Source organism: Grammomys surdaster, unplaced genomic scaffold (genome assembly GCF_004785775.1).
Source record: "Grammomys surdaster isolate TR1022 unplaced genomic scaffold, NIH_TR_1.0 184, whole genome shotgun sequence".
Lineage (NCBI taxonomy): Eukaryota > Metazoa > Chordata > Mammalia > Rodentia > Muridae > Grammomys > Grammomys surdaster.
Window position 1 is genome coordinate 5,454,500 of NW_021604629.1, and position 19,182 is coordinate 5,473,681.

The 19,182-nt window shown below is 46.0% G+C and overlaps 1 protein-coding gene across 5 annotated transcripts in view; it reads left to right on the forward strand.

Annotated features, from left to right (window-relative positions):
* Window positions 1-19,182, forward strand: part of Mical2 (microtubule associated monooxygenase, calponin and LIM domain containing 2) — a 186,097-nt gene that overhangs the window by 139,825 nt on the left and 27,090 nt on the right. For 4 of the 5 annotated variants that reach the window (XM_028767996.1, XM_028767992.1, XM_028767994.1 and 1 more), the window contains 4 exons: window positions 561-745; window positions 8,294-8,368; window positions 12,451-12,596; window positions 13,123-14,422. In XM_028767996.1, the coding sequence (XP_028623829.1) occupies window positions 561-745; window positions 8,294-8,368; window positions 12,451-12,596; window positions 13,123-14,422 (1,706 nt within the window). Of the gene's footprint in view, window positions 1-560; window positions 746-2,609; window positions 2,700-8,293; window positions 8,369-12,450; window positions 12,597-13,122; window positions 14,423-19,182 lie in introns of those variants that run through there. The other variant, XM_028767995.1, reaches the window with a different exon arrangement.

Below are 19,182 nucleotides of genomic sequence, written 5' to 3' on the forward strand. Positions count from 1 at the left end.
AGGGACTTCCTGTAGCTACTTTGAGTTATAACCTTCCTACTTAAGGAGCTTCCTTGCAGGATGGAATATTTCAATATTGGAGGAAACTGTCACACAAGAATGAGATTAAAGGGTGGCAAAGGAGAATTCTCCTGGGGCTCTTAGGAAAGGGTCTGTCTCAAGCCTCTCCCTGGCCTGTAGTTGGCACCTTCTGTTTACAATGACAATCATCTTCTATGTACATCTATGTCCCAGTTTCTTCTTAGAAGGGCACCAGTCATAGGATTAGAGCCCACCATAATAACCTCACTTTAACTCAGTCACCTCTTTAATGGTTCTCTCTCTAAAAGCAGTCATGTGCTGAGGTATTGGGGGTGGCCCTTTTAACACAGAAATCTAAGGGAACATAATTAAGGACATGATAGGGTTAAGTCTGGGCCCAGACACAGAGGTAGCTGAGCTGACATCTTTGCTCCAGGCCCTGAGGACTGTCAGAGGGGTTAATGAGTGGGGCATGGGATGTAGAGGGGCAGGGGGGGATGTCTAGAGCTTCTGGGCCACCTTCCTCTCCCTTCTTCCAGCTCTGATACAGAATCCGACTATGGCAGCATCACAGCCCCCTGTGCAGAGGCCTGTGAAGAAAGACTCCAGCCTCCAGAATCCCCACCTCTATCAAAGCCCCTAACCCGGCACATCTCCCTGAGGGAGACCCTGACCCAACCGGTCTCTCTACTACGGCACCGTGAAGAGCTGCAAGCTATGCCTGGTGAGTAAAGGGCCCTCCAGGCTTCATTCAGGGACCCTCAAATCTCAGGGGATGGAATCCTTGCTAAGTGAAGAAGTACATACAGGCAAGTGATCAGGACCAGACCTGGACTCCGTCTCCAGAAGCTTTGGATTCACAGACACTTAGTAGTTCTGGGCCACTGTTGGGTGTCATTGGCTGTCGTAGATAAGGAAATCCAGGTTTCCTTTGCCTGGAACAGCCACCTTGTATCTCAGAGGCCCCTCCAGCATCTCATAGTTTCTGTAAGTAGGAACATGGGCCTGGTTGCTATGTGACCCTAAGTAACTCAGTCTCTTAAACCACCTGAGCGTGCACCTCTCAGGGTAGCACAGGAGACATTATGTTGTGTGTGTGGAGGAGATGGGGCGTAGGTGAGATGCACGCAATGTTGATCTATAAGGTGATGAAGGTACTTTTTCTACCTGGACCTTCTCTACAAATGACTCCTTTCCGTCTCTAGGCTGACTTGAGAGGTGAGTAGCACACAGCTCATTCTGTGGGGTATGCTGTGGTCTCTAGCCAGTGAGCAATGTGACCAGGGCTGGTGACCCTACTCACTAAGCTCAGGCCACCTAAGAACTTGCCTTTAGTAGCCCAGCTTGTGACTCAGCAACATGTGAGCAAATCAGGATGATTTCTGGGGACCCTGGAAGGGCCTGGAGAGAAACATGGCAATAGAAATCTGCCACCCTCAGTAGGCTGTGAGAGCTGGTGATCAGCTTGTCCTGCACTGCCCTCTGGTGGTCAAGAGCAGAATCTCCAGCTCTTCCTCTCACCAGTGTGGGGTTTCCCAGAAGACCAATCCTGGGAAACCCTGGGCCAAAACAAGCACAGAAACTTGTATAGACATTTCCAAGCCTTGGAAACTCTGAATTTAACCTTCAGTGTAAGCTTTTAAGAACTAGGAAGTGGACAGGCACAGTATGTGGCTAACTCCTGTAATCCTAGAACTCAGACAGTTAGCCAGGAGGGTTGCCATGTGTTTGAAGCCAGACTAACCTGGGGTTCACAGCAAGACCCTATCTCAAAAACAAAAACAAAAAACCCACTAATCCTAATCCTAATCCAAACCCTGACAGAAGGGAAGTCTCCCTGCTGTTCACCCTTTTCTCTGCTTTCCCTCTCTCCTCAATGGAACTTTAAGCACCTTTCCCAGAAGCTGTAAGTTAGAATTATGAGTTTGTCTATATGAAAAATAAAGTTTATAGATCCAGAATAACAAAGCCAGTTTAGGAGGTAAAGACTCTAGAGAGGCAGGCCATGTTCTAAATAGCCAGTGTTACAAAGGAAACCCAGAGATGGTTATTCTCAGTGGTGAAGAAGAAAAGCACATTGGTTTGTAGGTATGTGCTGACACAGCTTTTCTCAATGATTGTCTGAGTTTGTGTCTTTACTGCCATGATAAAACACTGATCAACAACAGCATGGGGAGGAAAGGGTTTATTTGGCTTACAGGTTATTGTCTATAATTGAGAGAAGCCAAGGCAGAGACCCAGGACAGGAACCTGGAGACAGAAACTGGAGCAGAGGCCATGGAGAAACACTGGCCTTCTTCCCCTAGCTTAGTCAGCTATCTTTCATATACAGCCTGCCTGCCTAAGGATGGCACTGCCCACAGTGGGCTGGCCTCTCCTACATCAATTAGTAATTGAGAAAATTCCCCCACAGGCCAATCTGAGGGAGAGGATTCCTTCTTTCCAGATATGTCTAGCTTTCTGTGAAGTTTGCAAAACCCTAACCAGCATAATGCTTAACTTTGCAGAAAGCTTCTGTTTATGTCAAATAAATGATGTTGAGAGATGTCATGTCCTTAACAATAGCTGCCGATGTCTGTTTTTTTTAGGCACCTTATGCTGGCAGAGAAGGACATGCCAAGACCTGGCTCTGTGAAGCATGAGTTGGCCCTCAGAACCTAGAGAAGTTTTGTCTTGACAGTAGGATAAAGTCAACTTTATTTGGCAATAAATTACTGAGCAGATAGAAAAATGGGTAGATCATTTGACTTCCAGCTGTCTGTTGATTCAGTCTTTAGTAGTCATGATGATGATTGACACACAAGCCTCATTGCAGATGTAACATTTCTTACATAGATGCTGCAGAGTAAATATGCCATGTCCCTTCTCTACCCTCAACTCCTGTCAAATGCTCATGTGTTGCAGGTTTGGTCCCTAGCTATTGACGGTTAATTAAATCATGAATGGTGCTAACTTTTGTGAATTAACTTGTCAATGAGGCCATAGCTGAATGGCCCATGAGTGTGTGGGGCCTGGTTGGGGCAAGTAGGTCACTGTAGGTGTGTCTCTCCTAGACACATCTTAGCCCCAGATTCTTTCTCCCACTCTCCCTGCTTCCTGGTGGTACGCTCCCTCCGCTGTATGATGCTCTGTGGCACCACACACACCAATAGCAATAGAGCCAGCTGGCTCCAGAATGACTCTCTAAAACCCTGATGGCTAGTAAGACTCTGTTCCTTTAGACAGTACGTAGTGCCATGCATCACAGTGATGACATAAGCCCCTCGATTTCCCAAACAGCACAGGGCAAACCTCACTAGTGGATCTCATGGAGGTCCACCAGCTAAGATGCCTACTGCATCACTACCTCCCAATGGATTCAGAGGAACCCAGGTAAGAGCCTGGTATTGTTTTTAAGACTCCTGATCTATATAGCTACAATCACAGCAGTGTTATCCACAACAACCCCAAGGGGAGACAAACCCTCTCTCCATCTTTCTAGGCATATTTTTTTATTTGGTTCTCTCCAGTTTTACTCCACCTTTTTTTTTCTTATAAAAGAAAACATTTAATTGGGGCTGGCTTCCACTCTCAGAGGTTCAGTCCATCATCATCACATCATGCCAGGAGGCATGGCAGTGTCTAGGCAGACGTGGTGCTCTAGAAGGAGCTGGATATTCTACATCTTGCTCCAAAGGCAGCAGCAGGAGACTCTCTTCTACAGGCAGCCAGGAGGAGGGTCTCTCTTCCTCACTGGGTAAAGCTTGAACATAGGACCTCAAAGCCCACCCCCATAGTGATGCACGTCCTCCAACAAGGCCATACCTCCTAATATTGCCACTTCCCATGGGCCAAGCATACTCAAACCACCACATTCCACTCCCTGGTCCTCATAGGCTTGTTTAAACACAAGAGTCTGTGGGGGCCACACCTGGCCATACCATAATGAAAAACACATTTAGTCCAACTTCAAAAGTCCCCATAGTCTATGACAGTGTTAAAAGTCCAAAGTTCAAAGTAGATTTTACCCTTTTATAACACATGAGTAAATGTAAAAAGATAATGGCTTTGATGGTCCTTCTTCTATTAGGATATTTTACCATAGCTTAACAACAGATTTCCAGGACTGCCTTGGCATGCCAAGGAACCTTCCATCTCCTTCAAGTTCTTCAATCTAGAACTTTCCCAAGATGAGGGTGTGAAGCAACCTTAACCCTTGTGTCACAGAAACTAGAAAACACTCCGTTAAATCCTCTGTGTCTTGATCAGGTTTCCATCGCTGGGGAGCTGGGGTGGGGGCGGGGAGAAGAATGCTAAGATATACAATTTATAAGCAGGCAAGACTCTGGCTTGCCTTGGCGGGTTGTCAGTCTCTGGTCTTTGAGCCTGTGGTGGGGCAATATACCACAGTAGAGAAAACTGCTCGCCTGGTGGCATCTCAGAAGTGAAAAGAAAACCAGAAAGTGGCAAGGATCTTCATGTTTCTTCAAAGCTCCAAGTCCAGTGACCCAGCTTCCCTGCACTAGACCCCACCTCCTAAAGCTTCCACCACCTCCCCCTAGCACCACAGGCTAAGAACCAAGCTTTTAACACGCTAGCCCTTTGGAGACACTTAAAATCCAAAGCATGAGAACCCAGTTCAGTGGTTTATATAAATCTTACGTAGAGCCAGACTCTGTGGGCCTAGAGTGAGATCAAGTGTCTGCACTGGCAGAAGAATCCCAGGGGCTTCCATGCAGGTCAGCATGCCTGTGCTTTAGATATCACAGCAGGGTGGCTTCCTGGCGTGCTTGAATGAAGGTGTTCCAGCACATGCTCAAGCAACTAAGCGGATATATCTAATTCAAGTTTGTGGACAGAAATCAGTACAATTAAGGAGGGCAATCTGTCCCCAAGTTGTTCCAGCCTAAACAAGTCGGTTTTCTTCATCTTTGAGCAGTCATTTGACAGCAGCTCTAGAGAAGGAAGAACATTGCAGTGTGTAACAATGAAATCAGATCAAAGGCATCTGGCTAAAAGCCTGCCCTCTACACCTTTCCCCAAAACAGGTTGTGCACTGTGAGCTCCAAAGTGCTCCTTTAAAATAATACAGAGTAGGGCCAGAGAGATGGCTCAGAAGTTAAGAGCACTTGCTAATCTTGCAGAGGATCCAACCCCCACATAGTGACTCACAACTGCCTGTAACGCCAGCTCCAGGGAATATGACACAACTTCTGGCCTCTGAGGGCACCAGGCATGCACATTGTACACAGGCATACATACAGGCAAATACTCATACACATTTTAAAAAACAAACAAAAAACCTACATTCAAAGTTTATTAGTACACATTAAATGCAAGCTAGAGAGAAAGGAGCCAGCTATGCTCTGTGCTGTTTGACACTGCTCAACAAACTGCTCAGCAAGATATGGGCCAGCCAGTGCTACACAGTGACACCATATTGAACACAAAGGAAGAGAAAGAAAAAAGAGAAGGGTAGAGAAAGAGGGAGAGAGACAGAGACAGACAGACAGACAGACAGATTCTTTGGCTAAAAAGTTCTGGACCCAGAGGGAGCAGGAAGATTGTAAGACCCAGAGGACCAGGGTGTTTTCAATGAGATTGTGTCTCCTAGTCATGGAAAATGCTACACCCATGAAGTCTCACCAACACGACTGCCTAAACATAAGCTGAGTTAGGACATCAACCTGCCAAAGTGTATGGGGAAAAGCCCACATGGCCTCAACCCTACACAAAGAACTATAGTCAACTAAGGCATGCTAAGAGGAAGAAACAGTGTTCCGCTGGGAAGAACACATGAACTGATTGTCCAATATCAAATGTCAAGTGGTCAGCCCTGAGAACACACATATAAGTAACATTCAAACAGAGCAGGTTATATTTAAGAATGTGTGTGTGTGTGTGTGTGTGTGTGTGTGTGTGTGGTGTGTGTAACAATTAATGGGGAAAACAAAGGCTATGAATTTGAAAAAGAGCAAGGAATGGAACATGGGAAGATCCATAGGGAGTAAAAGGAAGGGAAAAATGGTGTAATTGTATTAGAATCTCAAAATTAAGAGAAAATTACTGCTCCTCACGTAGGCCCACAAGGTAATACAGAACAGGGTAACCTGGTCTTTCTGCTTAAATTTGCTTCTATCTTTGTCCAAGCTTTGGGCCAGACCCCTGCATGTTAATCATGTCAGAATTGTCTGTGTCAAACTAAGTAATACCTGCCCCATCTCACCCACCCTTCAAGGCTGAAGGCATAACGAAAAGAGTGATCCCGACTTACCTTTAGCCTTTATAACATCCTGTTCTAGGCCCCAAAATATGTCTACAAGTTTCCAGTCACTGTCCTGACCTACAGTCACCCCCTAGATTCCAGAACAACAGAGCATGGCAAACAGGTCACCGTGGTGAGATCACACGCAGCCCACCCCTAGGTGCCATGATCACTGGAAGGGTGTGGCCTGTCCTCTCAAGCACTAAGATGCTTCAAGTCACTGTGCAGAGCCGGAACAGAACACTGATTAACCAGATGGCACCTGGACTTTGTCCTCTTGCCTCCTGGCCCAGATCTTTGTCTATTAAACACCAGCGCTCCGAAGATGGGCTCAAATGCTTGCTTTGAATCTCCTTAGTGATCTTTAAAAGCCTTCCCTTCGTTTTCACCATGGCATCTGTTCACTTTCTTTGGGGCAAGCTTGACATCTGGGTGAAATACCACGGCCAGGACAAACTTAGGAAAGGATGGGTTTATTTACAGTTCCAGAGAGACGAGAGGCCAGCATGACAGGAAGGTATAGGAGCAGGCGGCAGGCAGGCATGACGGCCAGAGCAAGAAGCTGAGAGCTCACCTTTGGTAAACACAAAGCAGAAAGTGAACAGGAAGGAGGGTGAGTCTATATGCTCTCAGAGTCCAACCTCTCAGGGACATGCTTCCTTCAGCAAGGCCACTAACTGGGGACTGAACATTCAAATACCTGAGCCTATAGGGACTTGTCTCAACCCAAGCATCATAGAACCCGTGGAGTCGGGCCTCTGACCTAGGACTCCAGTTATATTATGACCTCACTAAGGTAAAACTGTGCCTACATGCCCTATTACCACCAGTAGGGCATCCGAGCCATCAGTTCCACTATCCCACCGAGTTTAAAACAGAGACCCTAAGGAGCTGAAGGATCTTGTCCTGAGAAAGCAAACGAAGGTAGTGGCTGGCATGGCAGTGCTCAAGGCCAGCTCACAGGGGTGGGGGTGGGGGGTGTCTAGGTGAGGTGAGAGACATTCACTGGTGAGGCGTTGGATCCAAAGAGTTCTGTGTTCAAACCTTCCCTGTTCCTTCTCTCATACCCAGACCCCTCCCTGGGTTCTCTTTTCTCCCCTGTGTCTCCCAGTTCTACCTTCTGCCCCTCACATGTGTACCCACACCCCTCCTTTCTCTATGATGAAAGTACAGGCCCCATGCATGAGAGCCCAGCACGAGAAGAGGATGCAGCTGGATCCCACATCTGTTCTCAGGTTCAGAGCAGCCCAGCCAGGCAGAGTGGAAGCACACAGGTCCCTGCAAAAGTGCTTCTGCCAGAACCCAACTTTCAGGAGTCTGTTCTCACTTTCTACTTTATTGAGGCAGGGTCTCTCCTGATGCTTCTATGCAGTGCCCTGCAGATTGGGTGGTCTGTGAGCTCCCCCTCTCCATCCTCCCATCTCCATGTAGCTCACTGTAGGACTGCGGCCATTACAGACGCATGCCTCTACAGCCAGATTTTTTTTTTGAGATTGTAATATAATTACAATGTTTCTTCCTTTCCTTTCCTCCCTCCAAACCCTTCTATACAGCCCTCCTTTCTCTCCTTCAAATCTATGGCCTCTGTTTTCATTAATTGTATTGCATACATATATGCATTTGTAATGATGTATATATATATTCATTCCAACCTGTTTTGTTTATATAGTGTTACTTGTATGTGTTTCTAGGCCTGACCAGATAGCACTGGACAACTGATTTATGTGCTCGTCCCTGGGGAGGGCTATCCTTTGTGCTCCCAGCATTTAATCTGGGTTTCAGGGATCAAACCTAGGTTACCTGCTGAACCATCTCCCCAGCCTCTTGTATAATTATTTCATGAAGAATGTATGAATGGATGGATGAATGAGTGAATGAATGAATGAGTGGTGGGAGGGGGATCAGAGAAGAACACTATGATAGAAGTGTCTCAGTCCAGCCTAAGCGTTTGCCTGCTAACTTTTGGTGAGTAAGCCAGGGAGACAAATTCCTCTCCTACACAGTTAATAGTCTCTACTCCCTCCACAGCTCTGCAGCGGGCCCACAGCCTACAGTCTCCAACTTCAAGCAAATACCAGAACTGGAGAAGAAAATTCCAGTCCAGTGAGTCATGGGCAGAGGAGATGGGTGTGGGGAGGGCAGTTGCACTCATTCCTTACATGGTGTCTTCTCTGGCCTAGCCTGGGATCCAGGGGCAAGAAAAACTGTTAGCTTGACTTGATTTCTACTGCTGACCAAATCATTGCCAAGGGATTTGGGACCTCTCCATCTCTCTCTCTCTACTCTGAAATCCCAGTACCTTAAGATTCTGTAATTTCACCAGGCCAGAGATGTAGCAGCCATGAGCTCCAAGTGTGAAATGAGAAAGAGAGGAAACTGAGAGCCAGGTGCTTGGTTCTGTCCCAGGGACTGGACTAGATCCCCTTTTGGGTCTATGTCAGTGTGGCCAAGGCAATAAGGCAGCAGCTTGCACTAGAGTATGAGTGTAAATAGACACATACATACATACACTGACACACGTGCACACATGTGTACACAATACACACACACACACACACACACACAGAGAGAGAGAGAGAGAGAGAGAGAGAGAGAGAGAGAGAGAGAGAGAGAGAGAGAAAGTATTTCTTCTCCAGATCTTGGCCCCTGGGTGAGTTTCAAAGCTCCCACAAGAGGTATAGTGGCCATGCACACAGTCACACAGCAAACAGAATTCTTCCAGGACCCTTGAGTAAGAAGCTGAGATCCATCCTGCTCCAAGCCCATCATCCCCTTCTGCCTCCCCTAGTCAGAATGTTCCCATTCCAGCCTCCATCTGCCTAGGCTGACCCAACCTGGCCTTGGGCTTCTACTCTTCCTCCTTCAGACTCCCTCCTTCTGAGTCAGCTTGATTCCTGGCCAATGAGTCATTTCCCACCAACCCCCAGAATCATCCCCTCTCGTGTGTCTACCTGGGCCAAGGGCCACCTTTGGAGCTAGACCAGGCCTGCATACCTGGGAACAAGCAAAGATGACAGCTGAATCATCTGAGCTCCCCCAGGTGGCAAACGTGAGAGGACAGAGGGAACTAAGATTTCCAGGAGTTTCCCCACTATAGAAACACTAGGATCCCTCTCTCAGGACTCCCTTCCTGGGGGCTGAGGCTATCCCAGTGTTTCTGAGAATCACGGGGGAGGGGGAGTCTATCCTCAGCAAGCTCCCAGCATGGGTTGAGATAGGAGGTTAACAAACAGCAGGGACAGGTTTTCTAGAAAAACAAGACAGATTTCTCCTACTCAGAGGTGGGCTTTGGGAACAGACCTGGAGACTTTAGTGTTCCATTGTTAATGAATACAGGGTGTGAGTCTTAATCAACAGTAATGCTAGGTGCAGACAGGGCTTGAGCCTGTTGTTTCTGTGGCCTAGCAAGTTCTGTTCCAAAGGAGTTCTTGTTTATGTGTGAGAGGGAGGAAGAGAGGGAGGAAGAGAGAGGGGGAGAAAGGGAGGAAGAGAGAGAGGGAGAAAGAGAAGAAGGGAGAAAGGGAGGAAGTTTGGAAACTACTTGTATTAGGCCCAATGAAACAGCATATGGGTTCAAGCTTGCAGGATGCTTCCCCTAGAGGGCGCCCCAAGACTTCCAGAAAATGGAGTCCTTCATACTAGGAAGCAGTGGTACCTAGAATCTACCCCAAAAGTCAAGAACCCCTATGCCCCAGAAGAAGGCTTATCAGTCATTAGGATATAGAACATAAGCATCCTTTCCAATTGAGAGTGCTTAGAGTGAACATCATCATCAGGGAAAAGGGAGGAAAACACCAAGAGGAGGTCGTACAAGGAATTGCCCCAGGGGGACAAAGACTGTAATCCCGTCCCAGGCCTGCTTTTCAACCCCTTTGGCACAAAAGGACCTGAGAGCCAGCAGCACTCAGACCCTATGCCTACAGAGGACAAAGCAGCCTGGCTGGGCCATCTCAGAGTTCCCCAGCAACCATGAGAGAGGAGGATGGAGGTAGACAAAGAACGAGCTCCTAAGCCAAGAGTTAGAGAAACCCTGGCTGGGATGGGTGTCCCACTGACTCTGAAGCAGACCTAGGGTCTATCGGCATCTTTGCCAGATAGTTTGTGTGCAAGAGGAGGGAAATAGATGCGAATCATGCTAAATTAGCATGTGTCTGCACGGTGGTGGGCACTTTTGGATAAGGACACTGGAGGTGAGTAACTTGCTCGTGGGACCCTGGGGATCCCTTTCCCATCTTTTATAGGAGCTTGAAGACATAATCAGTCTCATAGGAGAGATTTCCCATCTCTCAGCACCCACTGGCTTTTCTTTCCCTCCTGGAGTCGTGCCTGACCCTTGGGCAATGCATTGACCCAAGGACAAAATCAAGAGAGACAGACTGGGCCTCCATGCCTCATTTCTTAAGTCTCTCACAACTTCTGAGTTTAAGATAATGTATAAGGACCTTGTGACCAGAGACCTCCCAGCAAGGGTGGAGCCTGGGATGAGAGGAAGGAGAGAGGAGCGGCTTCTGCATCATGATCTTATAGAGCCCAAGACTTCTCTATCTAGCTTGTGTCTAGCTCAAGGTGTCCCTGACTCTGTGTCACAAGGTCCCCTGTGACTCCTCAGAGGAACAAAGGGATAGTCTGTGGAGCTGAGGGGACTTTGGAGGCTCCTTAAGGAGCCTGATTCAGCGGATGGCAGGGAGAGGAGATTGAGGGGGCGAGAAAGAAGAGGAGAAGGAATTTGGCAGGAATTTAGTAACTGGGGGCAGGAAGCAAGACAACGACTCACTCACTAAGTTTTGCCTTTTTAGGCTAGAACCATTATGTTGTGGGCTGGGATGGGGTGTGGGTAATGGGCCAGAGGCCAGCACCTCCCCTGCGTCAGTTCCTGGCAGCTCATGGCCTTTCTTCCAGGGTCTCCCTCTTACCCACCTCCACAGCAGCCATGCTCCCAGTTATTGTTACCCTCAGAAACATCCTGAGGCAAGGGCGGGGTACCCTATGGGAGCTCACAGACCACATTGTGTACAGCAGCCATCTTTGCAGAGCCCATGCCTGGTATGCGCGGCCTAATATGCTAATCTTTGTATAAAAAGAGCAAAAAGCATAGTGGAAGTCCACCAGTGCCTCCCCACCCCCGAAAGATGTATGAAACTCTTTTTGAGTGGAGGTAGCTTAGGCTTGACTTTTCTTTTACATGTGTGTACCCAGAGATCCCTGATCCTGTGTCATTAAGTTCCTCAAATTTTCTCGGGAGTTGGGGTACTGAGTGAGAGAATAATCCAGTGAGACACACAATGCCAGGATGTGCCTAAGAAATGCGGTTGTGGGTCACAAAGGCTTGTCATGACCAGAAGATGAAGACTGTGCTTTTTCTGAATCTAGCTGAAGACAAGTTATCTGAAATGCTCTATCCTGGAGACAAAATATTTGCTATTTCAGATTTAAGGTTACCAAGTTGGAAGGGAAGAGGGACAGGAAGTGTCAGTCTATGTGGGCCAAAATGGCCTCCCAGGATGCACTGTCAGAATCCTGCTCTTGCAGGACAAGATGATTTCAGCTGCCTACGGTTCAGAACTCTGCTCCTCCCCAGAGGCCAGCCACCATCTTTTCTCACACACCTCTCACACACACTACTTCCTGCCTGTCCCCTGAGCCACAGAAGTTTGGCAAGGACCCATTAATTCTGTATGATTCAAACTTTTGATATGGGTATAACCTCCCTCCCTTGGGTTCCCATAAAATCTCAAGCTAACCAACCACCTTGTCTGAGAGCCCTTTAGGGGCTTTCTTCATGTGAGAGGAAGAGTCCATTTCATTAGCCATCTATCCTGTCCATGCCCACAACTAATGGTCTGACATCTTGTGGCAAGACACTTAACATGGTTTATTGACAGAGAGATTTAGTGCATTCCCAGTTCCTGCCCACCATGACTTCAGAGAAGTGTTAGCAGTAAATGTCAGTCTCCAAGAAGCACTCTGTGGATTGTGCTCTCCTCTCCCGGGAACGATCTTACAGAAGGCTGAACCACTAGCTTGCATGACTTCTCCAGGGACTTGCCGCCAAGTCCCAAGCTATGGCCACTAGGAACCTGAGTCCATGCCCAGCATCTTTCTTCCTAAAACTGAGGATCCATCCACGGTCTCCTCTTTTTATGCTAAAAACAAGGTAACAATGGAATATGTTGTTTTCTTCATAGATTCAACACCCATGAACCAAACAGCACCATCGCCTCCAAAGGAGCCTCTTCCTCCTCCGTCTTTGTCTTCTTCATCTTCTCTGCCATCTTCATTTTCTTCAGCCAGTGTACCTGAGCACACTAGAGACAGTTCCTCCTCTCCTCAGGTATGTCCACTCCAAGCCTCTGCATGGGAGATGGGAAAGCCAACTGGCCACACACCTCCCTAAGTCAGGGCTCTCAACCTTCCTAATGCTGTGACCCTTCAATACAGTCCCTCATGTTGTGGTGACCCCCCAAGTATAAGATTATTGCATTGCCACTTCATAACTGTAATTTTGCTACTGTTATGATTTGTAATATAAACATCTGTGGTTTTCATTGGTCTTAAGTGACCCCTGTGAAAGGGTCAGTTGGTCCTCCCAAGTGGTTGTGGCCCACAGATTGTGAACCACTGTTTTAGAGCCTTGAATGATCTTTGATTAGAGCCTTGAATGATTTAAGGGACTGCGGGTAATGCCAGCAAGTTCTAGCCACTTGGGCCAAAGAGTGACCTTCTTAAGCTTTCTTCTCACTTTGAGTATCTCAGACTGGGAAAAGGAAGGCAGGTGGTATGTGCATTGACCCTCAGCTTCCCCATAGAAGTAAAGGCAAGGAGCTTTAGGTAACCAGTATTTCTGCCCATCCCCATAGGTGCCAGCTTACAACCTCCACTCCCTGCAGATCTCCAGAGGTGATGTCAGCCCCACTCCAATCTACCTCAGACGTGCCAGGGCTCAAGGGATTGCGAAGGAAATTCCCCTCTATCTGCCTCATAGCCCCATGCTGGAGAGCACAGAACACTGCCTGGTGAGCACCGGTAGAGAAGGCCTCAGAAGCCCTGAGGAGATCGCGGCTTCAGTGGGCTGCCAGGACTCACAGGCTCTTGGAAACACCAAAAGCATACACAGAGATTCCCGCCCCGTTGCAGGGAAGGACCAGTATTTGCTCAATCAAACCCTAGCTCTCGGTGTTGCAGGGAATCCAGGAGACTTGAGTGAGGAATCCAGGACTGGACAGACAGGCAGACCAGAGCTGTCCAAAGAAAGGAAGTTGGGTTTGAAAAAATTAGTCCTCACTGAGGAGCAGAAGACCATGTTGCTAGACTGGAGTGACCACACCCAGGAGCACAAGGCCGAGGAGCGGCTCTCTCAGGAAAGTGCTGACAATGGCAGTAGCCTGAAGCCAATCTGCTCTTCTACCCTCTCTCAGGCTGTGAAAGAGAAACTGCTATCCCAGAAAAGGGCCCTGGGGGAGATGCGTACCCCAGCTGTCAAGGTACCTCGGGAGCGAGAGGTGCCTCCACCCAAGTCCCCCCTGAGGCTCATAGCAAATGCCATCTTTAGATCACTGCTCCCCAATTCTGAAACTGGAAAGAAGACCAGCCCCAAACCAGAGTCCAAAACTTTGCCTAGGGGCCAGCCACATGGTTTCAATCGTTCGTTTAGCCTCCGGAAACTGGGTTCCAGTAAAGATGGGGACCAGCAGTCTCCAGGGAGACACATGGCCAAGAAGGCTTCAGCCTTCTTCTCTCTGGCTTCTCCAACATCTAAGGCTGCCCAGGCTTCGGACCTCAGCCCTCCCAACCCCATCTTCCGCAGCCGGAGTTTGCCCAGTCGCCCACCCAAGATGTTCTTTGCAACCACATCTCTAACACCCCGAAGCAAGATTGAAGATGTCCCCACCCTCCTGGAGAAAGTGAGCTTGCAGGATGCCACTCAAGGACCAAAGAAAGGAGCCTCACATATTTCTTCCCTTGGCCTCAAAGATAAATCCTTTGAGAGTTTTCTCCAGGAATGCAAACAAAGAAAGGACATTGGGGACTTCTTTACTAGCCCCAAGGAGAAAGGGCCACCGGGGAAGAGAGTCCCATCCTTGGAGAAGCTGGTACAGCTTGCTGGCAGCACCTCCAGGGGGCAGGCAGCACATCCTTCTTCCACAGGGGAAGATGCATGTAAGTGACCTTCCTAGTAGTCTAGTCTAGAGTTCGTGCTGAGCAGTTGGTGGTCTCACTGGATTAACAGACACCGTGCACTTTGGTTTACTTCTCCAATTCATTCTGACAAAATTGTGAAGCATTGGTACTGGGGAGATGGCTCAGCTGGTCTCAAGGCTCTTGCTGCCAGGCCTAACGACCTGAGTTCCATCCCCAGGACCCATAGCATGGAGAGAGAAAACCTATTCCCCCAAGTTGTCCTGTGACCACGACATATGTGCCTCCCTCCCCTAAAACACACACACACACACACAAAAACAAATGCAATTAAAAGAAAGTTTAAGGACACTTTTTGTAAGAGAAACCTGAAGAAAAACTGAAATTATAGTTAAATTAATAATCCTACCAGTTACCTTCCATGTGACTATGTGAACATTTTTACTGAGATGTACATACAATTATATATTTTTAAAAATCAACTTTATATTCTAGGTATTATATAAATAACCAGAGTCTATATAAATGTGATTTGAAAGAATGTTCTATTTTATGACAATGTTGTCATTTAATGAACTATTAATTGACTGTTTAACTTATAAGTATATATGCAATATATTTTTTATATGTAAATATTTGTAGGTGAATGCATTTATACCATATGGATGGTGCTGGTTAGACATTTTTACACATGTACCTTTTTGTTTTCTTTGAATTACTAGCCACTTTTCTGTATGTTTGATTACCAATGAAAATAGAGACATTTTATATTTAAATCTGGTTGTTGTTAATTATTTGATTAATATGTCAAAGAGTCAGAGTAATCAAACAGTATGGAAATATCTAACAAAAAGCAGAACGTGTTATATTTTTGCACCTTGCCAAAATTTAGTGTATTTCTTTAAGAATAGTTTAAGCACATGTATGGCATTTCTTTTTTTGTTACTATGGAGATGTGAATGTGTGGTGCATGTGTATGTATGTGGATGTGTGCATCCATGTGCAATCTAGGCTAGAAGAGGTTGCTGGGTATCCTGACTCCGTAACTTCTTACTCCTGTAAGACAGCCTCTCTCACTGAACCTATATGTAGCTGGAAGCCAGTAAGCCTCACGATCCTCCTCTCCACTCCCCTACAAAGCAGGATTGCAGGAGTGAATGCAACTTTTTATGTGGGGATTTTAACCCAGGCGCTCATGTCTACACAGCAAGCAACCTTCTTACCCCTGAGCTGTTTCCCAGACAGTGACTTCTTTTGCTGTTGAATGTTCATTTGATCACTTTAAACAAATTGTGATCCTATTATTTTCAGTTTTCAAAGATTCTTGTTTTTCTTTATATTTTTACCTCTTAAATTTTTTTAACTCTTAGGGGAAAAATCAGTTTCCAGGAAATTAATTAATTTATCTTCTTTGCATCCTAATCAAACATCTGCGTAAATTAACAAGAGAACTTATTTTCAGCTGAGTTTGGAATAAGCCTAGGTAAATTGAGATATAAGGATTCTTTTAAAAGCACACCAAAAAATTTCATTTATCACACATATATATTTAATTTTTATATTTATTCATTTTTATTTTATGCATATGCATGTTTTGCCTACATGTATGTCTGTTTATCATGTGTATGCCTGATGCCAATAGAGGACAGAAGAGGCTATCTGGTCCCCTAGGACTGACTGGAGCAACAAATGGTTGTGATCCATTGTATGAGTGCTGGGAGTCAAACTTGGAACCTCTGAAAGAGCAACAAATGACCTTAACTGGTCCATCTCCTCAGCTCACTATAATAGATTTTTAATAGATAATACATTTATCACCTTTAAAACTAAAGGGCATGTGGTTGAGTGTAGCAGTGTATGCCTGTAATCCTAATATTCATAAGTCTGAAGCAAAAAGAATATGAGTTTGAGGCAAGCCTGAGCTACATAGTGAGACTTTATCTGAAAAAAAAAGTTTTTAAAAAGTAGCTGGGAACTCATCTATTTTCATAAACATGAATGTATCTATCTGATTAGAAAGCTTCTGCATACTTAAAAAAAAAACTTAACAGTAAGAAGGCAAAGAAACCTTTGCCAACGATTCATCTATTGAAGATGGATATGCAGAACCAAGAACTCAAAACATTCAACACCCAAACAACAAATAATCTAACCAATAAATGGGCAAATAAGCTGGACAGAAGAATAAATGTCCAATAAATACATAAAAAGGGTCCACATATTTAACCATTGGGGAAATGCAGTCAAAACTAAGCTTCCCTCTCACCCTGGTCAGTAGGGCTGTCATCAGAGCCACCAAGGAAACTGCAAATGCTGTCCATTGTGGATGGGGTTGGGACAAACATGAGCAACCTTCTGTACTATTAACAGAATTATGAATTAGCTCAGCTACCGGGGGACTCGATATGAAGGTCCCTTAAACAGTGGAATGGGAGCTACTGTAAGATCCAGGTATATCACACCTACTTACACACCCAAACAATCGAAGTCAACACACAGTAGCCCTGCAGACCCACACACACTGCAGGGTTATTCAGAACAGCCAGGTTAGAGAGTCAGCCTAGGTGCCCATCAACAGATGGAGATAGCCGAGCGTGGTACCATATGCCTATAGACTGCACTTGGGTTGGAGAACTGAGAGGTTGAGGCCAGCTTGGGCTACACTGAGACCCTATCTCAAAAGCCAAACCAAACCAATCACACACACACACACACATACACACACACACATACACACACACTAAGCAAACAAATAAACAACTGATGAATAAAGAAAATATAGTATCTATACACCACGGAGTGGAGGTTGGTTTTGTTCTGTGGGATTTTGTTGTTGAGTGACGTGTCCGTAACATGAAGTGTATTGCATTTCAGTTGTTCAATCATGCTCGGGCTGGAAGGATGGCTCAGTGGTTAAGAGCACTGGCTATTCTTCCAGAGGTTCTGAGTTCAATTCCAGCACCCACATGGTGGTTCATGACCATCTATAAAGGGATCTGATGCCCTCTTCTGGCATTTGGGTATACATGCAGCAGAGCGTTCATACATAATATAAATAAAAGCAAATCTTAAAAACTTTTTTTTAAAACAAAACACACCTCGTGTGAGAACTCTTACGCTAGTTTGATTATTTTATCAATAACTAAGAGAAGGGTTAACACTCCTAATTAGAGTTGTTTCAATTGTTTTTATATTGTGTTGGTTCTATAACTTTTGGGGCCAAAAATATATTTCTACTTATTCTCTCTCCCCCTCTCCTTTTCTCTCCCCTTCCCCCCTCTTCCTCCCTTCTCCTCCCCTCTCTCTGTCTCTCTCTATCCCTCTCTCTCTCTCCCCTGCCCTGTGTGTGTGTGTGTGTATGTGTGTGTGTGTGTGATATGTATGAGTATGTATGTGAATGTGGGCCTTGGCACACAGTGGAGATCAAAGAACAACATCCGGGATTGGTCCTCATCTTCCACCTTATTTGAAACAGGGTCACTTTTTGAGATTTTAATTTAATTTTATATATGTGGGTATTTTGCTTGTATGTGTATATATACGGACCAAATATATGGAGTACCCAAAGAGGGCGTCAGATCCTGTGGAACTGCAATTACAGACAGTTGTGAGCTGACACGTGTGTACTAATTACTGAACCCAAGTCCTCTGGGAGAGCATCCAGTGCCCTTAACTGCTGAGTCGTTGCTCCAGCCCTGGGATCTCTGTTTTGTGGTTGCTCTTCACACTGTGTACTCCAGACTAGCTGCCTTCAAACCTCCAGGGCTTCTCTTGTTTCTGCCTACTGTCTCACAGTGGGAGCACTGGGACTACAGATGTATATACCTGGCTTTCTATGATTTTTGGAGATACAAACTCATGTTCTCATGCTTGCTTTATCTCATCACTGAGCTCTCATGGCAGGGAATACACGGTTGTCAGAGCAGAGCCTAGCCAGGTAGCGGGGCTAGAGGCTGCCATCTTCATCATGTCAACAGGCAAGAAACAGAGTAACTGAGCCAGAAACGGTGCCCACAGTGACCCTCTTCATCCAAGTAGGCTCCGCCTCATAGAGATTCCAAAGCACCTTTTGATCAACTGCAAACACATGGGCCTATGGGGTACGTTTTCCATTCAAACACTAGCAGTCACCATACTGTATAAAAGATCTCTTAATATTGATTCTATTGAACTGAAATTTCATATCCTTTGAACATCTCCCCAGCCCCCATCATCACCTGCTAGTTCTGGTGACCTGCATTCGATTAGATTCTCTGCTTCTATGCATGTGTTTCTATAATTTCCTTTATATAGTTCCGTGTGACTGGACAGAATGCTTCTGACTGCAGCTAAGGATGTGGCCTTGCAATAGAACGCAGCTGAATGTGTATAATTCTCTGGGCTTAATTCTCAGCACCAAACCAAAGGAAGGGCGGGGGAGGAGGGAGGGGGAGAAAGGAAGGAGGGAAGAGAAGTAAAGAAAGGAAAGAGGAAGGGAGAGAAAATGGGAGAAAAAAGGAGGAAAGAAGTTAACCATAGTAATGTTAATGTTATACTCTACTACTTTACTAAATGCAGTAGTTCCCAGTGCTGTTTGGCAGCATACTCTCGAGCTTACTCAGCACATTTCTGGTAATCTTAAATAATCTTAAATACTTGACTGTATCAGTCATTTCTTGGTCTGTTTCTATTGATGAATTTTTCTCTTGTTTATCAGACTAGTCTGTGTGCCCCTCTCTCTTTCTCTCTCTCCCCCTCCCTCCCTGCCTCTCTCTCTTTTTCCCCCTCCCCTTCCCTTTCCC